At 33.6% G+C, this 21,394-nt stretch overlaps 1 protein-coding gene across 2 annotated transcripts; it reads left to right on the top strand.

Annotated features, from left to right (window-relative positions):
- Positions 1-283: 283 nt before the first annotated feature.
- On the top strand, positions 284-20,225 carry LOC106060214 (60S ribosomal protein L34-like). Of its 2 annotated transcripts, none has more exons than XM_056022101.1 (5): positions 284-389; positions 613-677; positions 8,825-8,918; positions 15,202-15,305; positions 20,114-20,225. In XM_056022101.1, the coding sequence occupies exons 2-5, from the start codon at positions 613-615 to the stop codon at positions 20,193-20,195; spliced, it is 345 nt and encodes a 114-aa protein (XP_055878076.1). In that variant the 5' UTR covers positions 284-389; the 3' UTR covers positions 20,196-20,225. The 2 variants fall into 2 exon arrangements, with proteins under 2 accessions (XP_055878076.1, XP_055878077.1); XM_056022102.1 differs by having other exon boundaries at positions 305-381.
- Positions 20,226-21,394: the final 1,169 nt, after the last annotated feature.

Here is a 21,394-nt window from a genome sequence, read left to right as displayed (position 1 = left end):
TGCAACGACCTATCAAATTTTAAGCCATTGATTAACTTACATGACTAAATTTAGCTAACACATGAAATGCGTAGGACGTAATTATCTTCTTTTTTGAAGTAACGACTGTAATATATAAGATATTCAGTCACTATCCACTTGTCATAATGTCAGTTTGCCCCTGCAAACGAGCCAAGGCATAAAAATATCCCCCTATATCAAAGTTATTTTGTCAAAATTCAAAATTAAAAAATTTATTTGGAAAAAATAAGCAAAAGCAAATTTTAGAATAGTCCGAAATTTGATTAGCATTTTTTTTTTTTAAATATAATCCGGTCCACTATTTCGTAAAACAGGTGATAAATCTGGTTCCGCTTCCTTTTCTAAACAAACCAACTTAAAGTAAGAAGGTATAGTTATAGATCTAATTATTACATTTCTAAATCCTAGCAAATCCTTGATTATTGGAAATAGCTATGTAAGATTATGCAACGATTATGACTATTTTTTTTAGAGAGTAAAATATAAATTAATTTTATTTTTACCAGACCAAAATTTCTGTATGAATCGTATCATGTATTCTCGAGACCTATGTAGTCTAGATCTATACTAATCTGTAAGTTGTATTTTCAGATGGCACAGCGTCTTACATTTAGACGTCGTCTTTCTTATAATACCAATTCTAACCGCAGAAAGGTGTAAGTAATTTTTATATTTAACAAGATCTAAAATTGGCATTTGTAGCTGGAGTCTATTCTCATTCTATAAAAGTAAAAAAAGGGTATTAGATCTAGTAGATTAGATAGTAACTTTAGTTGCACCAAAAAATTTAAATTAATCTTATTATTATACCAACAAATGTGTAATAGAATGAAAGAGGATGAAAAATGCTTTCCAACAACACCAAGTTTATTATGCTAGCATTAGTGGTTCAAAAGTTATTGTGATTTTAAGTTTGTCCGAGGCATCCTGACATCCAATGCCAATGGACTTTATATAGAGAAATTAAAAAAAAAAAAGTGAAGCAATTTTTTTTTTAATGTGAATTTTTCCAAAACTATTGTGAATACATATACAAAAGTATATATTATAATATATCAAATTGTACAGTTTTAAAGGAGGAATTTTAATTTATAAGTGGCAAATCAAAATGAAATCAAAATTATAAAATATCATTTGTAAATTACGAAAAAAATACATTTTATTCTAATTTTCTTAAAATAGTCTATAAAAAGAAAAATGCTCCTGGTTGTCAAATTTCCAACACAATAAGCTTCTAAATTGATCTAGATCTATCTAGTTATAAAACAATAGTGTAGATTAGAAAAAGAATCTTTAAATTTAAGATTTAGATCTATTTAATTATATTTATTTGAAAGAATATTTTAGATAGCTAGATTTACAGATTTTAGCTTCGACATCGACAGACCAAAAAAACTCCCAAGAATACAGATCTTTATTATATTTTATGTTAATAAGCAATGATATAGGTATAAAGAAGTGATTCATTCAATTTTACATGTTTTAGTGTACACTAATTTTATTTTTCTTATGTAAAAAACAGATATTATTGATAAAAGGTCATCCCAACCTTAGTGAAATTCTAGTACCTGATAAAAGTGTGCTAAGTTTTAAAATATCGTTGACTCGTTTAATCATAATAAATTTGGTATCATTGGAAAGCTGAATGAATTTTCTAAGTGTATGGTTTAAAACTAAAGATGTACGGAAACCTTTTTTTTATTTTCCTTGATATTTGAAAATTTCAAATTTTTCTGATTAAAATATTTAGGACATAGTAATAGAAAAAAAATAATTTTTCCCACTAGCTGTTAGAGGAACCTCTTATCTTTAGAATAAACTCAAGAAAATGTCATAAAAACACTCAGTTATAAAGCAATGTCTTTTCTTAGGACATGCTTAATTTTAGTTTTGTAAAACCTGAACAGGAAATTGTTTTGATGTCAAATGGGAGTCTATTCTCATTCTAAAAAAGTAAAAGGGTATTAGTAGATCTAGTTTACGTACTAGGGAGGTGAAATAAAAAAATTGATCTTTGAAAAAACAATTTTTCGTTAGTACATCATTAAAATACTTATAAAGAACTTTCCAATGGTGTTTAAATTATGACTGTATGTCTAATAGTTAAAAAGTTATGATTTTTTTTTTTGTGTCGTTTTGGCCTTACATTGTTGACATGGAACAAGTAAGATGAGTCATCTTGAGAGTGTCTCTCTTGCTAAGCCAGCGAGACACACCCCCGCTCAAAAAGTTAAAAAGTTGGAATTGAGTTTTGTAGAGGATAAATCTACTTATTAAATAAGAAATTTAATAGTAGATTTAGTATTCATAGTGAATTTCTAGCTCACAAATCTGATTTCATTTATATTTATGAACTTTACTTGTTTAAAATGTAAATATTGATGAAATAAACAAATTATCGGGTCTAGAGCTACAAGAAACGTCAGAGGGGTGTGGATAAAATGGCGGCTTTGTGGTGGCAGAAAATAACAAAATATCTAAAAGTTCGATCAAATCGTCTGAAACAATTACTTTTCAAATTGGCTTTAAAATTATAAATAAAATAGATTAAACCGTTAAAACTCTTTTAAAACTATTTATACACATGCATAATTATTATATATACTAGCCTATGCATGATTTTATTCATTGGATAGTTTAGTTTGAAAAAAAAAAAAGTCCATAGGGAGCAGTGCAAACTTATATTTCAACATTGTGATCGATCAAAGCAATGTGTCGTGATAAAACTTGGCAGAAATATGGCCAGATATATAATCTATTACGGGGAAAAAAATTCAACTTCATGGGCCTTACCTGAAATGAGTATCAGTAAAAATAAAAATACATATACCATCAAGTTAAAAAAAAAGTAAGAAAATACACATTTTTTCTAAAGTCCACATGAAAAACAAGATTACAAAGACAGTTTGTGTGGAAACACGAAGTGGTCCACCCAGGCAGGCTTCAATATTTTTGTGGCCTACGGTTAAAAAGGGTGTCATGTAGTCAGCACAACGACCAACTGCCTTTACTTTTCCCCAACTAATATCAGGTATCCATTGGAGCTGGGTGGACTCAAAGGATTCCGAAGTTGAAAAGCCCAGTCTTCACCAGGATTCGAACCCGGAGCCCCCGGTTCAGAAGCCAAGCGCTTTGCCGCTCAGCAACCGCACATCTCCTGGCCTAACTGAAGTCTTATAATTGATGTAATTGTTTTGAAAAGGCTCAATCTCCTATTCGAATGCTAAAAATAAAAAATTTCGCAATTTAAAAAAAGCTAATGAAAATGAAGTTTACAAGATTACTATTCGTTTTAAATTAGGTCTAACTTATAATGCATACTAATTAGCTTTTTCTCTTTAAAAAACTGCTTGCATAACTGATTTTAAAAATTAGATTTTTCGCTTTCAGAAAAAAAAAAGTAGCCGTTGCATCAGAACTTTGAATGGTCTAAAATATTGTGATGTCGGATTTTCAATATCTTTTCTAGTTTACGAGGTCTAAACGGGACAGATGGACAGACATTTCACACAAAACTAATAGCATCTTTTCCCCTATCGGGGGCCGCTAAAAAATGTTCCCCAATATAAAATGTATCCATATTCACCTATTTTGGCAACGATTTCAATGGATTTAAAATCATAATCGATTTCAATCAAGGGCTTATGTACAGAAAGTAAGAAAAACGGATCTTAAGTTTTGACGCCATTTGAAATAAAAAAAAAGGATGCAGCCATTGATAAACATAGGATCTATCACTTCCTGTCTAGTAATGGCTGTCGGTTTCTTTTTAAAAAATTAGACCTAGCCCAGTCTCTCGGCATTTGCCACTTAAGAGGGGCACTTGTTGCAATAAACTTTATTAAACTAATTAAATATTAAACTAACCCACAGAACTAAATTTAAATGTAGCATGAGCTTAATAAAAAAGAATTTGGTGGTCAACTTACCAGTATGCTCAACACGATGGATCTCCATGAAAACAATAGAATAATGGCGATGTAGATCTAAAGAATTAATGAATATCCTGTCCTTGCGCGATAAAAAAGCTTTGATTTTTCTTTTAAGCATGATTTTGAAAACATCAGAATGGAACACAATCCCCATTGTCCTGGGCTTGTATACTGACGCGGTAGATTACCAGTTCCGGAAACCAAAAAAAATCTAGCACAACCGGAAAATCTAAAGTACCTAATCTAGATTCTAGATCTACTAGTGACTTGTTTTTTCTGGTATCTAGAGTCTAGACCAGATATCTATTAGTATAGTATTAGATTCAGTGATGGGAATTTTCCGACAATTGTCGGAATTCCGATAATTTCTTCTGGTCCGATTTTCTAGCAAAAAAATCCGAAGTTTTCCAGACATTTTTTTTTTTTTAAATCCGATTTTTTTTTTTTTCAATTTTTTTTTATGAAAAAAAAATCCGATTTTATTATTTTTCCATTTTCGGAAGAATGCGAAATAAGATTTTTGATTTGTTTTGAACTCCGCACATCCGGTCTTTTGACACAGTTAAAGTTCTATTTTTTTTTTTAAATCTTGTGTTACCGTATTGTCTTATAAGTCTAGATCTCGGTCCAGATTAGAGTGGTTTGAATCAGTCTAGATAGATATCTAGATTCTTTAATTTGAATACTTTTGATCTAGATCTAGACTTCAATGGCTGCTTGCCAGCTTTTGAAAAGTATTCGACTTAAACTTAACTTAGACTTAAGAGTATCAATCATGAATGATGCCCGGTCGCTATGTTACGACGTATGTAGCGCTAATCGCCGCTATTACTACAATTCAAGATCTATTATTTTTTCACTGTTGTTACGATGACCCCTAGATTTTTCTAATTTGAACCCTGCCTGCCGACTTCCTTGAGTTCAAATGGGATTAGATTTAGACATCTAGATCTATTATAATAATAATAAGATCTAGATCTACTCATCTAATAGAGTAATAGAGTGATACTGACAATACTGTGATAGACCTACCGTGTACCGACCATCTGGATTTATATATAGAATATACTTTTTTTATATAGTAGTAAGTAGGCCTTCTTAAACTTCTTAACATGACTATAGTGAGTTACTGAGTATAAGCCTGACAGAATGTAGATATCTAATAATAATATATTGGATCTAGAATCTAGAAAAGTTATTAGATATAAGTAGTAGTAGCTATAGATTATAGATCTATCTATAGTGAGGGATATGCAGACATGCCTACAGTCCCGCATTATGCGGAACCGTCCCGCAAAAGCATCAAAAAAGCTCACATGTTCCGCCGTTCCGCATTCACGATTTTTTGTTCCGCCAAGTCTGAATTCCGACACAAAAAAAAAAAAAATCGCCGATTTTTCATTATTTATTAATAATGCGAAATTAAAATACTGAATGCAAAATAAAATATATATAGGTCTGTGTTTATTGTTTACATTTCATCTTCTCCCGGACCCGGTGTGTCCTAAATTTACGAAGATAAGGTTGAGCTAGATCTAGACATAGATCTAGTACTCTAGGTCTAGATACTAGATCTAGATTCTAGATCTATTCTTAGAATCTAGTAAGTGCTAATTATGCTAATAAGCCAAATGTTTCATTCAAATCCCTTTCTTTTCCCGACAATGGCTATACTACTTAGTCTACTTAAGTCTACTTACTAGTCTAGTACTTACAGTACTTACTACTAGTACTAGTACTAGTCTAGACTAGATCTAGTCTAGACTCTAGACTACTCTATCTCTAGACTATTGGCAATTGGAATTGCATTTGCCGTATTGCCACTATTGGAGTCTATAATTAGTATAATCAGAGTATTGTCACTATTCTAACAGTAACTAACTCAACTGGTTTCTTAGGTTTCTAAGTCCTAATTAATCTAGAAAAGGATTTTTTTTTAAAAATACGTTATTAAAGATCTAGACCTAAATGTAATTAATTTTATTAGACACAGTAAGGCTAAGGCCTAAATAAGGCTACAGTTAGATCTACTATTCTACTTATTAGTATTATTACATCTTATAGTCTAAATTAATTATTAGTTTAGTTTCTAGATCTAAAAGTAAAAGTAGGACTAGCACTTCTGCTAAATCTCTAGAGATCTGTCTAGAAATAGACTTAGAAGGTGATAGATTAGATTCTAGTTTATTATGTAATAAATTTACTATTTATTTAGATCTAGTTCTCAATAAGTTGAATAAGTCTATAGATTAGTATAGATCTAGACTGACTAGACATTAATATTTAGATCTATAATCTATAATATTATTTTTATAATCTGTGTTCTTAGACTTATTAGGACTTATTAGATGTAGGTCTAGACTAGGTAAGTCACTAGTAGACTCTTAAATTATTTTAGTTAGATCTAGAACTAGAGACAACATCTAGGGTTATTAGAGTGATTAGAGTAGAGCCCTAGAAAAGGATAGATAATCAAGTAGATCTAGAATAATCTAGATCTAGTCAGTAGATTTATATCTAGTAGTAACAAATAAAAATAGATATTAGTAACATTTGAGTCTAGGTCATTAGAATACATTTTAGTTAGAATTCATCATTTAGGAGTTAAGAACTATTGATTTCAAACAAAGGACATAATTATGAATTAAAGGTTTTCTTACTTTTAATTATAATATTTACATCTAATTTATAAGAAGCATGCTATTGTTGTTTTTAAAGTAATATAATTGAAGTTTTATTTATATTGCGTACAGTATTGCTAACAAACGCGTTTATGTTCCACATTGGGGCTCAAAATTCCACATTTTCAACCTGAGTGTTCCACATTCTGGGTCTTGGGGGTAGGCATGTCTGGATATGTATATATTTTAATATAAAACTTATCATTACTAATTTTAAAAGCATGTTTTTCAAACACATTTAATCCTTATAGTTGTTTGAGAAAGAAGTTGTTACAATATCTGTATAAAGCAGTTATCTATTATAGAATGCTCAGACTGCAAAAAGCTTTCTCCTCCCATCAATATATATACAAACAATAGTGCCATGAATGCATTTTGAGTGCAGTAATGCTAAATGAAGTGCAGTTTGTGTGCAGTAATGCACAATGCAGTGTAAATGTTATGTAATACAACATTAATTAAAGAAAATATTAAATTAAATGATTCTACGTAGTTTAAAAAAATTCAGCAACATCTTTTTTTAAGTCGTCGCCACGACAGGCCAGTTCAAAAACGGGGGGGGGGGGGGGGGGGGGGGGGGGGGGCTTACAAAATTTCCTAAAATTTTTGCAAAGTCAGTTCCCATCACTGTAGATTTTATAATAAATTAATGTATGGGGGAAAACAGATTGAGTTCTCAACATTCTACTTTTGGGACCAATTTCAAATTGGCTTTTATGGATATGTATATCCTTTTTAATGCCCAAGAATAGAGGAATTCAAAAAAAGATAAAATCAGAAGCAGCACCCCCACCTCTGTTACATAGATGTAATAAAACGGGACCTCAAATCTGTGAACATCAATACTGACCATTGGGAAGACATAGCTCTAGACCGCACCAGATGGAGAGAGCCAGTGACCAAGAAAACTATGGATAGTGAAAGAACATGGGCCTCAGCCCTGGAAGAAAAACGGACAATGCGAAAAATGGCCAGCTCCTCTACCACTGAAGCAAAAGCCACCTTAACCTGTGATATTTGTGGACGGGAGTGTCTCTACAAAATAGGGCTCCAAAGCCACAAGAGGAAGTGTGCGAGATGAACCATAATCGTTCTACGACTGAAGGAGGCCGACGCCTTGAACCAATCAAAATAAGCTTCTTTGTACTTGACTATGTTAGAGCCAATCAAATATTAGTAAAAACCTTGATATATATGTCATTGCTTGTGCTCTAGTTGCTATAGTTTTAGTTAGGAAAATCATCAGGAAAATGATGTAGTACGCAGTGTGACCTTTAAAATGATACCAAATACAATACTGTTGTAGACAGGACACTTGCATTATAGCTTGCTGAAATTTGACTTTTTCAGTGTTTTTAACAAATTTAGATACCCCATGCTATTAAAACACGTTTTTAAGTATTACAATGCAATATTTTCATAATTTGATGTATGACAAGTGATTCCTAATATATTTTTCTATTAAAATACCGGTATGCAGTTTTTGAAAAATCAATATTTTTGTCTAAAATTGACTTTTTTGTGACCTGTCGACCCCCTTAATCTAGATCTATAACACAGACAAATAAGGCACAGATAAGTTTCCATCATTCTTGCACATTATTATTTTCTGAAGTCCTGGTCTAAATATATTCTTTTATAAATTTTAAAGCTAATGCTCCCACTTGCGATGGACGTAAAAATTAACCTGTAATTACTAGTCATGTACATAGAACAACTAAGTGTGTTGAATTTTATCTTTTATTTTAGTTATTAAGAAATTGTGTATTTTACTGAAGACTAGCATTATACTTTATGCAGTAGGCATCTTCATAATGCATTACTGCTAATCACTGGCTCTTACACCAAATGGTACACCATTAGAAATATCTTTTTGATGTGCAGAAAAATTATATTAAAAATGCATTAACTTGTAAGTCAATTATGTAAAGCAAAGAAAAAAAATACGGTAGTTAAGTTTAAATTAAAACACATTTTATATCTTTTTAAACTATTACAGTGAAAGTGTTATAGTTATAAATATAGAAATTAAACTGTTAGTGTACATTAATTCTTAACCTTACTACCGTACTTATCTAACTTGATGTAAAATCTCACTTAATCGAGATGACCAAAAATGTTTAAAATTACATCTATCATAATTTGAAAATTATTTTAATATTTTTTTATTTTCATATCTTATTACTTTAGCTCAAAAACACCTGGTGGCAAACTGGTTTATCTTTACCAGAAGAAATTGGCCAAGACACCAATATGCGGTGATTACAAAACAAGACTTAGAGGGGTAAGATTCAATGTTTAACTGACCATCTTTGCAGACCTTATTTTATCTACTAATAGTCGTTCAATGCTGTTATGAAATTGCGCAAACATTGACTTTAAAGTTGCAACTGATATCTGGAATCTTAACTGAAACAAATAACATAATTAGGCCTATTTATAAAAAAAGCTACACTAATTGCATTGGAATGTCTTTTGGTATATGTACAGATACATTCAAATTACACAATAGTTTTGTCACACACTACATTCGCCCACTAAGGTATTCTTGAACTCTGGCCCACTTGTACCTTGCTATGCCACTGGATTTAGATCTAGATCGAACCAGTGATTTTAAGCATATTACAGTAATTATGCAACAACAGTTAATTTAAAGTTGCTTATATTTTTACCTAAATCTAATATAGACCTAGAAGTAGATGCAGACTAGATCTAAATCAGAACTTTGTCTAGTGTTAGACCTAGATGTCCATATAATAAACATTCCAATAAATAATCACATGAATATGTCTTCCTCGCTGGCTGATACTGAAAATGCTGACAGTCAACTTTAAGGCAATCAAGCAGCTGACGGTGTCGTGGGTTGGATACCCAAATTGAATCTAAATTATTATTTAATTATATTTGAAGTTTAATGATGGAGGTACTGGGGTAATGTCTTTTTTTTTTTTTTTTTTTTTTTTTTTCCAATGTCTTTTGGGGGAAGGGGGTTGTACCAGTACAGGTAGACTTACAGACTTTGGATATCGGTCTATGGATAAAGTTAAAGTTCTTTTTTTTTTATCTTGTTCTATAAATCCTAGATCTAGAGCTAAAATATTAGATTTAGACTGATTTGAATCAGTCTAGATAAATAAGATGTTTAGGTCTCAATTCTTTGAGTACTTAACTCAATAGCTACTAAGCCCATACCTAAGCAGCACTCTCTAAATACTAAGCAAAGGGAGGTAACTCCAAACATAAATAGATTGACTTTACAAAATATATTTTTAGAAAACATAAAACATCTATCAATAACAAAAAATACTTCTTAAAAAAGAGAAATGAATGACCTTTAAAATGATGTATAATTTGAATAGATTTTACAAGATTCAAACAATAAAAACAACAGGTAAAAACGAAAATTTCATTACTTCTAGCATGACAAAGTAAAAGTAATCAAATCATTGTCCAAACCAACGTTGTTTACACCCCCAACTAGATCTATTTCATCAAAAGTTTTCATGTAATAAATAAAAACTGTTCAAAATATCTGTCAAAGAAGATTCATTGACGCTAGATCTAGACTAGATGATAGATCTAATGTTTACTTCACTCTTTCTCTGAATCGGACTAGATCTAAGTCTAAATGTAGCACTAACAGATATGCCTACAGTCCCGCATTATGCGGAACCGTCCCGCAAAATCATCAAAAGAGCTCACATGCTGTTCCGCATTCACGATTTTTTGTTCCGCCAAGTCTGAATTCCGACACAAAATAAAAAATCACCGTTTTTTTCATGATAGTGCGAAATGAAAATACTGAATGCAAAATAAAATATATATAGGGCCTAGGTCTGTGTTTATTAATATTGTTAACGTTTCATCTCCTACCGACCAGGTGTGTCCTAAATTTATGAAGAAATGGTTGAGCTAGTTCTAGACATAGATCTACTGATCTAGTAGTCTAGGTCTAGATATTAGATCTACTCTTAGAATCTAGTAAGTGCTAATAAGCCAAATATTCCATTCAAATCCCTTTCTTTTCCCGACAATGGCTCTAAGTCTAACTCTACTAGATCTAGTCTAGACTAGATCTATTCTAACACTAACTCAACTGGTTTCTAAGTAATCTAAGAAAAGGATTTTTTTAAAAATATGTTATTAAAGATCTTGATCTAAATGTAATTAACTTAGACATAGTAAGGCTAAGGCCATGAAACCAGCAGAGCCAGAATGGTTGATGACACATTCTTTTTGATGTTTTCGAAACCACTCATCATATGCAGCCTGCCCTCTTTTCAACATGAACTTGCCAGTTGTTGAACATTTCTGTAAAATACATATATTTTATTGATGCCCGTAACATACTTTAATTTAAAAATGCATTTTTATAAATAAAAATATCTTATAGATACAGCTAAATTAATGTAACTTTTACCTGGCAATATGTCGACATCACATGGAAGTCAACAGCTAATCCAGTGGTGGTCTCAATGACAACTCCAAGGCCATGCTTTGATGTATGTCCCCTTTTTTGTCAAGAGCCATCAAAACTTAGGTCAACTGTATCCTCCTCACTTTTAGCACCATTAAATTCCCTTACTTTCTGAATAGATTTCGTGCGTATATCATCGATAAATGTGTCATTTTTATTTGCAATATATTTCAAATGAGCATTGTATTACTTGCTGCTCATGGGATCCATTCCCATGGCTTCACAAAATGACTCCATGCCAGCATATCCTAAACCTATATTTAAGAAAGATCCAACCAAGCGTCTGTTTATTTCATAGTGTTTAGACTCTTGAAGAGTCTTTGATGACACAGCAGTGGCATGAAGAGTGTCACAAAAAAGACATGACACTTTTAGCATATACACAGAGCCAGTCCTTTTTCCAAGATCCAAAGTAAGTTTGTTCTTACAGTATTGACAGCTGATCTGTCCAATTAAGGAAGACATTGCTAAGGTCCATAATTGCGACCAACGACAATGAGGGTATATCAGCTTGCTCCTGTTTTGCAGCTTCAAAAAAGTTGGGCTTTCTTTTAGATGCAGACTCTCGAACTGGAATGTCTGCTTCAACAGTGTCACTATCCACCTTGTTGTTGTCCTATCCCTGGTGTTGCTGCTTCTTGAGTTTTTTAGCTAATTTTGCAGCTCTTGCCTTTTCCAGTTTTGCTTTTTTAGAGCGTACAACATTTTTGGCTCGCTGAACTGCAGCTTGCTTGACAGGTGCCTTTTTACTGAAATAAACATATTAAACAATGCTTAGTAAATAATAATATAAATTTATAGATCTAAATTATAACAAACTAATAATTTACTTAAACTACAAGTATTTATTATAATCTATCTGAATCTAGTTCTAGATCAAAGTCTAAAAAGCTCTATATAAAATATAGATCTAGACTCTCTTACTCTAGACTCATCTTGATCTAGAGTCTAATAAATCAACTCCAAAGTATACTAATATCTAGATCTACATTGAAGATATAGAAAAAAAAAACAGTGACACTTACAGTACTTCGTAATCATAATAAATAATACTTTGAAACTAGTAGTAGTAACTAGATTTTACTAGATCTAGACAAGTATTTAGTAGTATTGTTTCTAGTTATAATAATGTTTTTTGTTTGGTGTAATGCACAAATAGTAAGACAAATTTCCTTACGGATAATAAAGATTATTATTATTATTATTATTATTTACCTTTCAACAGTTTTATTGATTGCTGAATAAAATAAGGACCTCAAAGTAGATCAAAATAAGAAAATCTATTGACAGCTGAATAAAATAAGGACCTCAAAGTAGATCAAAATAAGAAAATCGTATTGACAGCTTAAGAGATATGTATGATCTGAATTAACAGAATCATTTAAAATGGCGGATAAAATAAACATGTTGTGGTGCATTGTGGTCTTTAGTAGACATAATGAGGTCATTTTCTAAATATAGCTAACTTATCAGCACCTTTTGAGGTTTGCAGTGGTGTCAAGCAGGGATGTGTGCTCGCACCTACTCTGTTTGGCATATTCTTCTCTTGTCTACTGCATTATGCGTACAGCGACATAAACGAAGGTGTGTTTCTCCATACAAGATCCTCTGGAAAACTATTTAATGTATCAAGGCTGCGGGCAAAAACCAAGGTTAGGAAGCTACTCGTCAGGGAACTCCTGTATGCTGATGATGCAGCTATTGTGGCTGATTCTGATATTCAGCTACAGTCCATGGTTGACAAACTATCTGCTGCTTGCCAGAAGTTCGGCTTAAACATCAGTCAAAGCAAGACTAAGATACTTGTCCAAAACACAAACACTGCACCTCAAGTAAGCATTAATGGCCAACCACTAGAAATTGTTGATCACTTTTGTTACCTTGGCTCCATCATATCCAACAACACTCTACTGGATATAGACATAAACAACAGGATAGCCAAGGCAATGGCCACCATGTCACGGTTGCAGAAAAGAGTCTGGGACAACATATTGCTGACTAGCAGTACTAAAGCCCTAGTCTACCGGACCTGTGTGTTGAGCACCTTGCTGTACGGAAGTGAAACATGATCAACCTACTCATGGCAGGAAAAAAAGCTGAATGTCTTCCACCTCCGATGCCTAAGGCGGATCTTTAAAATAAGGTGGCAAGATAAGATAACCAATGAGGAAGTGCTACATAGAGCTGGATGCCAGGACATCCGCTCTGTTATCAGCAGCAGACACCTTGGCTGGCTTGGCCACGTTCGTAGAATGCCAGTAAGTCGACTTCCACAGGACATCCTGTATGGCGATCTAATAGAATGCAGGAGAGCCGCTGGTCGCCCACTTTTACGTTATACGGATGTATGCAAACGCGACATGAAGCTCTTCAAAATCGACACTGGCAACTGGGAAGAGGTGGCACTGGACAGATCCACATGGAGAGAGAGCATAAAGGAAGGGTCACAGATTGCAGATGTCATACACAACAGAAGCAGAAAGAAGGGTGAAAATGCAATGGCGCCTGGTGATTTTATATGCCCAACCTGTGATCGCAGCTGTGTATCAAGGATTGGCCTCTTTAGTCACACAAGAAGTTGCAAAGGGAAAAGATCGTCTCGCGAGACGTAAAATGCCACAGATAATTTTAAGTTTTATTTATTGCGTACAGTATGGCTGACAAACAGAAACATGTGTATGTTCCACATTGGGGCCCAAAATTCCACATTTTCAATTTGAGTGTTCCACATTCTGGGTCTTGGGTAGGCATGTCTGCGCTAATATCAAATGATCAATGTCTTGATCAATATCAAGTTCATAGCTGTATTTAGTGTACACCAGGTGGGAAGAGGCTTCTGACATTGCCAGTGACAGATATTTATGGAGACAGCTTACCGCCCAATGCGCCGAACGGCACGGGAGGACCTAAGTCTAAGTGTATTATTCGCGATAATGTCTAAAAATTGAAAGGTCATTGAGAAAATGGCCGGCTTAGCTAAGGAAAATCAAAAATACAAATCACCAAACTTAAAGGCCCATAGAAACTGAAGAGTAAGCGTAACATCTGGGTGTTTTTTTTTTACGAAACGATCTATATTTCTACTTTTTAAAAACCCAGCCAGCTCAAAATAACACCACGCGTTGCGCAGGAAAACGAGAGCTACACAAGTCACTGTGTGTGTGATGTGGCCGGCGCATTAGTAGCGAGTGGGGGATGGGCGCATTAGGTCGCAATAGTAGCTATTGGGTTAAGCTCTACATTCTAGATAGTCTTTGAATGGGTAGTATGAGTTGTGAGAGCACATGCTACACGTTTTGCCCTTCCTGTTAATACGAGGCCCCTAATCTTGAACCTTGCCTGCATTCATTCCCTGCCTACCTGCAACTGACTTTGCGTAGTTATGTGAAACACAGCACTCAGTCGTAATCTTCGGAATAGAAGGCAAAAAACAGACAATATTATCTTTATGCAAAATTATGTATAATAATTTACAGTGATTACACACAAAAATTAATCTCATTGTCATGACTTTCCTAAGATGGAGGTAATGTCTTTTTTTTTTTCAATCTGGTTTTTTTTTTTTTTTTAAGTACTGGTAGATTTAGACTTTGGTATAAATTTCTGGTATAAATTTATTTTCATCTTGCCACTTATCTGAGTTAGCTAGTACTGATCGCATGGGCCACTTCTTTTTGAAACAAAGTTGACCTTTTTCGTATCTAGTGACATTACAAGACTTTCACTATACATGTGCATCCAGCGTGACTTTTTTTTTTAGCATCTAATCATTCTACACGGAACATGCCTAGACTAGATCTAGATCTTAAAATTGATCTGATCTTAACTGCAGATGTCCATTTGGTATAGATCTATATTTTAATATGTGAAATCTAACATTTATTCTAGATCTACTCGCCTACCTAGGGAAATATTTCATGAGTGTATTGATTGTTGAGAACTGAAGACTTGACATTTCTATTCATTTTGTTTTTTATTACATTCTAGATAAGATATTGATCTAGTGCTAGGATCCAGATTTTTTTTTTATTTACAGAATTAAATTAGCTTATTAATCTTGTGTAAATTTTGCATCTTGATGTACTCTTAGGTGAAAGCTGTTAGGCCACATAAACTTGCTGCAATGAGTAAACGACAAAAGACTGTTACACGTGCCTATGGTGGGTCAAGATGTCATAAAGCTGTCAGAGAAAGGTTAGTTTTCTTAATGACTTAGCACTGCTACAGTAGTTATAAAGTTCTTAATGTTCCGGTAAACTTCTTTTTTTTTTATTGCTAGTATTCTTGTTTTTGGTTGTTTTTTTGTTGTTGTTTTTTTTTCAATATTAGGCCCAGTTAACAGGGTTCACTTGAAATATAGATCTAATTGACTGCAAAATGCTGATCGCTAAGCGCAATTATTAAAAAGCATAGTTGGCTTTCATTTAATTTAATAATAATGTAATAATATGGTGAATGTTAACTAAAACCGGAAGTTCCTTTTGGCTCATGCACAGTACTATTTTAATAGTGAGTAACATTTATATAAATCTATCTTGGTCTCATTAAAAAAAAAAGTAATTAAACAAAAATATACATACATAGAGATCTAGATTTATTATGAAAATGCTAGATCTATTGTATTTAGATCTAAATCTAGACTTTCAACAGTCTAGACTTGATATTAACAGGGTTCTCGCGGCCTCCTGATTTTTCAGGAGCTCCTGGAAATCTCCTGAAAAGTTTTTGCATTCCCATCAGTGATGGGAATTTTCTGAAAATTTTGGAATGTCAAAAATTTCTTCTAATCTATTTTTCTTTTTTTTTTTTATAAATCTGATTTTGAATTGGGATTTTCTTTTTAATGAAAAAAATCCAATTTAATTATTTTTCCATTTTTGGAAGAATGACAAAAAATCATAAAACAATTGTTTTGAACATGCTCCCACAGCACATGCGATATCGGACTATCGACAAAGTTAAAGTTCTATTTTTTTTTCTTCTATAAACCCTAGATCTAGAACTAAAATCTTAGATTTAGACTGATTTGAATCAGTCTAGATAAATAAGATGTTCTAAATTCTAGATAAAGTCTTTAAATGGATAGTATGAGTTGTGAGAGCACATTCTACACGCTTTGCCCTTCCTGTTAATACGAGGCTCACTAATCTTGAACCTCGCCGGCATTCATTCCCTGCCTACCTGCAGTTCCTTTTCATTCATGTACAATTTAATGACCAGTGAACAAACATACTTTTTAAGCATTTCCAAAAACTCATTTTAATTTTTAAACACATTCTTTATAGATGTTTGAGAGTTTTAAACAGATAGGTCTTAAAAGTGGTGTAGCATGTTGCCTGTCTGAGATCAATGGGAAGTGAGTTTCAAATTTTTGGTCCGTGCACTGAAAAAGCCATCAGACCGTAGCTTTTGAGTGAGAAACGTGGCACCACTAAAAGCGTTGAGTCCATTGAGCGCAGGGCTCTCTGGGGGACATATGGAGTAATCATTTCGCAAAGGTATAGGGGCATCTCATTGTTATATATACTGGTACACTGATGACAAAGTGTGGCGACCTTGTAATCGATTGTCGCTCTCACAGGAAGCCAATGGAGCGTGCGCAAGAGCGTAGTAGCAGAATCTCGTCTTGTATACCTGCTAGTACGGCGTTGCGGTAATCAAGGCGGGAGAGTATGAATGCCACAGCTAGCGTTTTTTTGTTGACTCTGGCCTAATCTGCGCAGCTGCTGATAAAGACCCTTGCAGAGCTGACTTATGTGTGGGTCGAAAGATAGTGTTGAGTCAAAGAAAACTCCCAAGATTCCGCACTACATGGGCATAAGGAACCTGGCAGTTCGTGATAAAAAGAGAATCTGTGTTTTCGACTTTTGAGACGTTGTTCTGAGTGCCAATCTTAATTATTTCTGAATATCCTGCTGCATAGATTAAGTTATTACTTAACCATATATAAATACCTGTTGTTGTTTTTTCATGGTGGTGATGGTGGTTCTCCAGGTCTGCTCCATAAAGTAGTATTAGCTTAACAATGGTGTCAAAAAGCCTGATCTTTGTGGTGGTGCTTATTTCCCTAGATCCCCAGGTGTTTTTCAGCTGATGAAAGGCTGCTTGAGCTTTACGAATGCGGGTTCAGACATCTGCATCTGTTCCTCCATGGTTATCTAGGAAACTGCCAAAATAGGTGAAGCTTTCCACCTCTTCCTGCGCCTCACCATGGACTGAATGGGTGTGTTGTTGGATGCTTTTATCTTGAACACCTTTTCCCTGTGTTGATTGTAAGAATTTTCCACAAGGACGCTTATCTTTTCCTGCATCTGATGTGTGTGCAAAGTTGTGGTCATCTGGCTGTTTCCAGTGTCCACTGTATACTGTTCTGCTTCTGGTCTGTAGTTGTATTCATGATACAAGCTAGTAGAAATAAGAAGGAAGAGATTAAACAGTTTTGTTACACTCCTGATTGGATGTCAGTTGTCTGCCATGCACTATTCTGCAAGTCATCCCCTTGTATGACTTGCTGCTGATATTTGTAATTTATCTGGCACTCCATAGTGTCTCAGAAGTCTCTAGAGGGTCTGTCTGTCCACCGCACTGTCAAACACCTTCTCTCAGTCTTTAAAACTGACATTGAGAGGGGAGTTCCATTTTATGGACTTCCAAAATTATGAGTAATTTTGCTATCTGATCTGTGCATGATCTATCCCTTTGGAAGCCTGCTTGATTGGAGCAGGAACTAAGATGGCCTATCTTGGGAAGTTTGATGAGGTTGCCCTCCTTCCACTCTGGTGGCTTTAATTCTTTTTCCTATATCTTGCAGAAGAGAGGGTACAGTAACTTCACACTGGTATCCATGTCTGCCATCAGTGCTTCAACTGAGATGCTGTCAGGTCTTGCAGATTTGCCATTCTTCAATTGCTTGATTGTACTGTAAATATTCTTTGTGGGTCCACTGCACTTGATAGGTAGTATCTCTTGTATCTGCTGCTTGCCAGAAATTTGGCTTAAATATTAGTCAAAGCAAGACTTAGATACTAGTTCAGAACACAAATACTGCACCTCAAGTAAACATTAATGGCCAACCACTAGATATTGTTGATCACTTTTGCTATTTTTATCCATCATATCCAACAATGCTCTACTGGATAAAAAACATCAACAATAGGATAGCCAAAGCAATGGGCACCATGTCACGTTTGAAAAGAGTGTGGTACAACATATTGCTGACTAACAATACTAAAGCCTTAGTCTACTAGATCTGTGTGATGAGCACTTTGCTATACAGAAGTGAAGCATGGTCAACCTACTAGTGGCAGGAAAAAAAGCTGAATGTCTTCCACCTCCGATGCCTAAGGGGGACCTTTAAAATAAGGTGGCAAGATAAAATAACCAATGAAGAAGTGCTACGAAGAGCAGGGTGCCAGGACATCTGCTCTGTTATCAGCAGCATACGCCTTGGCTGGCTTGGCCACGTTTCGTAGAATGCTGGTCGACTTCAAGACATCCTGTATGATGATCTAAAAAAAAGGCAGGAGAGCTGCTGGTCGCCCACTTTTACAATATACAGATGTATGCAAACGCGCCATGAAGCTCTTCAAAATCGACCTAGCAGCTGGGAATAAGTAGCACTGGATAGATCACAGCTGTGTATCAAGAATTTTGACCTAAAATGCTATAGAGAAAGATATAATCTATTTGTAGAAAGACAATTAAATCAATATAGATTACAGAGACAGATCTCTTGTGGTTATGTCTGTTAACCATTTCACCACTAAGCAGTTACAAGAAACTATCTACCCCATCCCTAGGAGAAAGGACATAACTCTGTATCAGCTATTTTTTAAAAATCAATTTTTTGACTAAATTCACAGAAAAAAACTAATAAAACCTAACAAAAACCTTTTTATAATAGAAAAAATGGGGGCCTAGGGTTAAGCATCATATTTGAAGTCATAAATAGGCCTACAGAGCTCAAAAACATTAAAATATCATGTCACATTTAGATGCCTTCAAATCTCATGTTTGACTAGATCTAACATATTCAATACTGGATCTAGCATCAATTTTTAAATTTATTTTCACTACTAAATGGTTGTAAATCACTTACCCCAATCATTATATCCTTATTCTACAGCTTAAACATTAATATTCCCATTAAAATCTAATTCTATTAAAACCTAAACATAAGCCTAAATATGTTCCATTTTCTAGGCTAGCAAAAAAAAACACGTAATTTTCAAAAAATCATAAAAATCCATTCTAACATGCTGCAGATACAAAATAAACACCTAAAAAAAATAGCATCACTATCGCTCTTCTAGGTCAGAGCTAGTAAAGGTATAAATAGTAACTTAAAAACTAGCAGTGTGTGCGACTCCTGGCGACTCAAGTTGTCAACCAGTACCGGCGACTCTAGTTGTCAAAGGGTTAAGTAGCTCCTTAAAATTTTGTGTACTTTTATATCTTATGTTGTCAACTTGGTTCAAATTAATACATCTTATTTTCCTGGGGCTGAGAGTGCTGATGCAAAGTATTTATTAAGGATGTTTGCTTTAGTTTCATTATCATTATGTGTTATGTATTATTATGTGTCATGTGTTTAACAGTGCTACTCCTGTTGTTTTCCTTCATTAGATCAGGTCTTGTTTAAAGTCTTTATTTTTTTAATCTAGCTAATGTGGGTTCACGAAGGTCGTATTAAATTAAGCTAGATGTTTTTGTTGGCAACTTTCATTAAGCTTTTAAAAGTTATTTTTAGTAAATATTTTTTTAAAAGCAAAGCTTAGATCTTAAACAGAGAGTGGAATTATTTTGGTTCATAGTTGTACCAGATCCCAAAAGTTGAAGTAGGTTTTTTTATTTAAAAATTTTTTTATAGTCCTGTTTCTAGCTTGTATGAGCGAATGCCACTTAATATCTTAAGATTTTGGCCAGGCTGGTTTTAATATATGCCCTGAATTGCTATTTTAACTTTTTTCTATGTTTATTCACTCATTAATTGTGTTTTGCAGAATAGTTCGTGCATTTTTGATCGAGGAACAAAAGATAGTGGCCCGAGTTCTCAAGGCACAAGAAGCATCAAAGAAAAAATAATCTGTAATAATTAAAAGATGTTTCTTACAATGTTTTTTTTTTTTTTTTTTAGGTTGTTGATTTTTAATTCTGAATTTTTGTTTTGGCACCAGGTGGCCACCACAGAACGTTTACGTTTTTTTTTTAAATTATTTTTTTAATTAAAATTATAACTAAATTTCTTAAACAACTATTTAAATAAAAAATCTTATGTTAAACAATTATAGACATAATTAATTCAGTCTGAATTATTGGATCTGGAATAGATCGCTTTAGTTTGCTTTAGATTTTATAACGTAAAGGGGAAGTTTTATAGTCAAAATCATCTATTGGGGGTTTTAAACTAAAAAAATCTCAAAACCCCATTTAGCTACGGTAATAGAATTTAGTAACTGTAGTTTGCTTTAGAATAATATTGAAGATAGAGGTGTTCCACCTCAAAACACTCGGTAGGGGAATTTTAAACTCAAAACCAAATAATTCAAATAATTTTAGTTTGTAATTTGCTTTTTTATATTGAATAGGTATTTTTTTTAGCATCAAATCCTTCTGAAGGGGGGTTTAAACTCAAAACCCCTTTTAGCAACGCTCATAGCATTTTGAGTGCGTAAGTTGCTTTTTTTTTTCTTACACTGAAGATGTATTTTTTAGCTTCAAACCCCTTTGGCTATGCTCATATATTTTAGAGAGTAATTATTTTTTTTTTACATATTGAAGAGGTATTTTTTAGCTTCAAACTCAACTGGATGGGGGTTTAAACCCATTTAGCTACGCTCATAACATTTTGAGTGCGTAATTAGCTTTTTTTTATTTTGGAGAGGTATTTTTTAGCTTCAAACCCTACTGTAGAGAGGGTGGGGGTAAACTCAAAACATCTTTGGCTATGCTCATAGAATTTTGAGTGTGTAATTTGCTTTTTTTTTTATATTGAAGAGGGGGTTTTAAAATCAAAATCTTCCTTAATTGTGCTCTTGAAATTTGGGGATTGTCATTTGCATTTTTTTTTCTTTTATAGAAGAGGGGGATTTAACTGAAAAAAAACCTGGTAGGGGTTTTAAACTAAAAACCCCCGGGTAGAGGGGCTTTAATTGGTTGTGATGGTTTAGTATTAAAATCTCGCCTAAAATAAACAAAATCAAAGCATAAAATCAGTCACTAAATTCACACACACCCGGATTTCATTTTCATTTACGGATGTATGCTAACGCGATATGAAGCTC

The sequence above is a fragment of the Biomphalaria glabrata genome, chromosome 2 (assembly GCF_947242115.1).
Source record: "Biomphalaria glabrata chromosome 2, xgBioGlab47.1, whole genome shotgun sequence".
Classification (NCBI taxonomy): Eukaryota; Metazoa; Mollusca; class Gastropoda; family Planorbidae; genus Biomphalaria; species Biomphalaria glabrata.
Note: the sequence above shows the minus strand (reverse complement) of the source record. Positions and strands in the feature narration are given on the sequence as shown.

What these genes read in the sequence shown, in the direction of transcription:
- LOC106060214 (XM_056022101.1), top strand. Translation starts at nt 613, where the DNA reads ATGGCACAGCGTCTTACATTTAGACGTCGTCTTTCTTATAATACCAAT. An exon ending in AATTCTAACCGCAGAAAGGT is followed by an intron (nt 678 to 8,824) that starts GTAAGTAATTTT and finishes TTATTACTTTAG; the next exon opens with CTCAAAAACACCTGGTGGCA. An exon ending in ACAAAACAAGACTTAGAGGG is followed by an intron (nt 8,919 to 15,201) that starts GTAAGATTCAAT and finishes ATGTACTCTTAG; the next exon opens with GTGAAAGCTGTTAGGCCACA.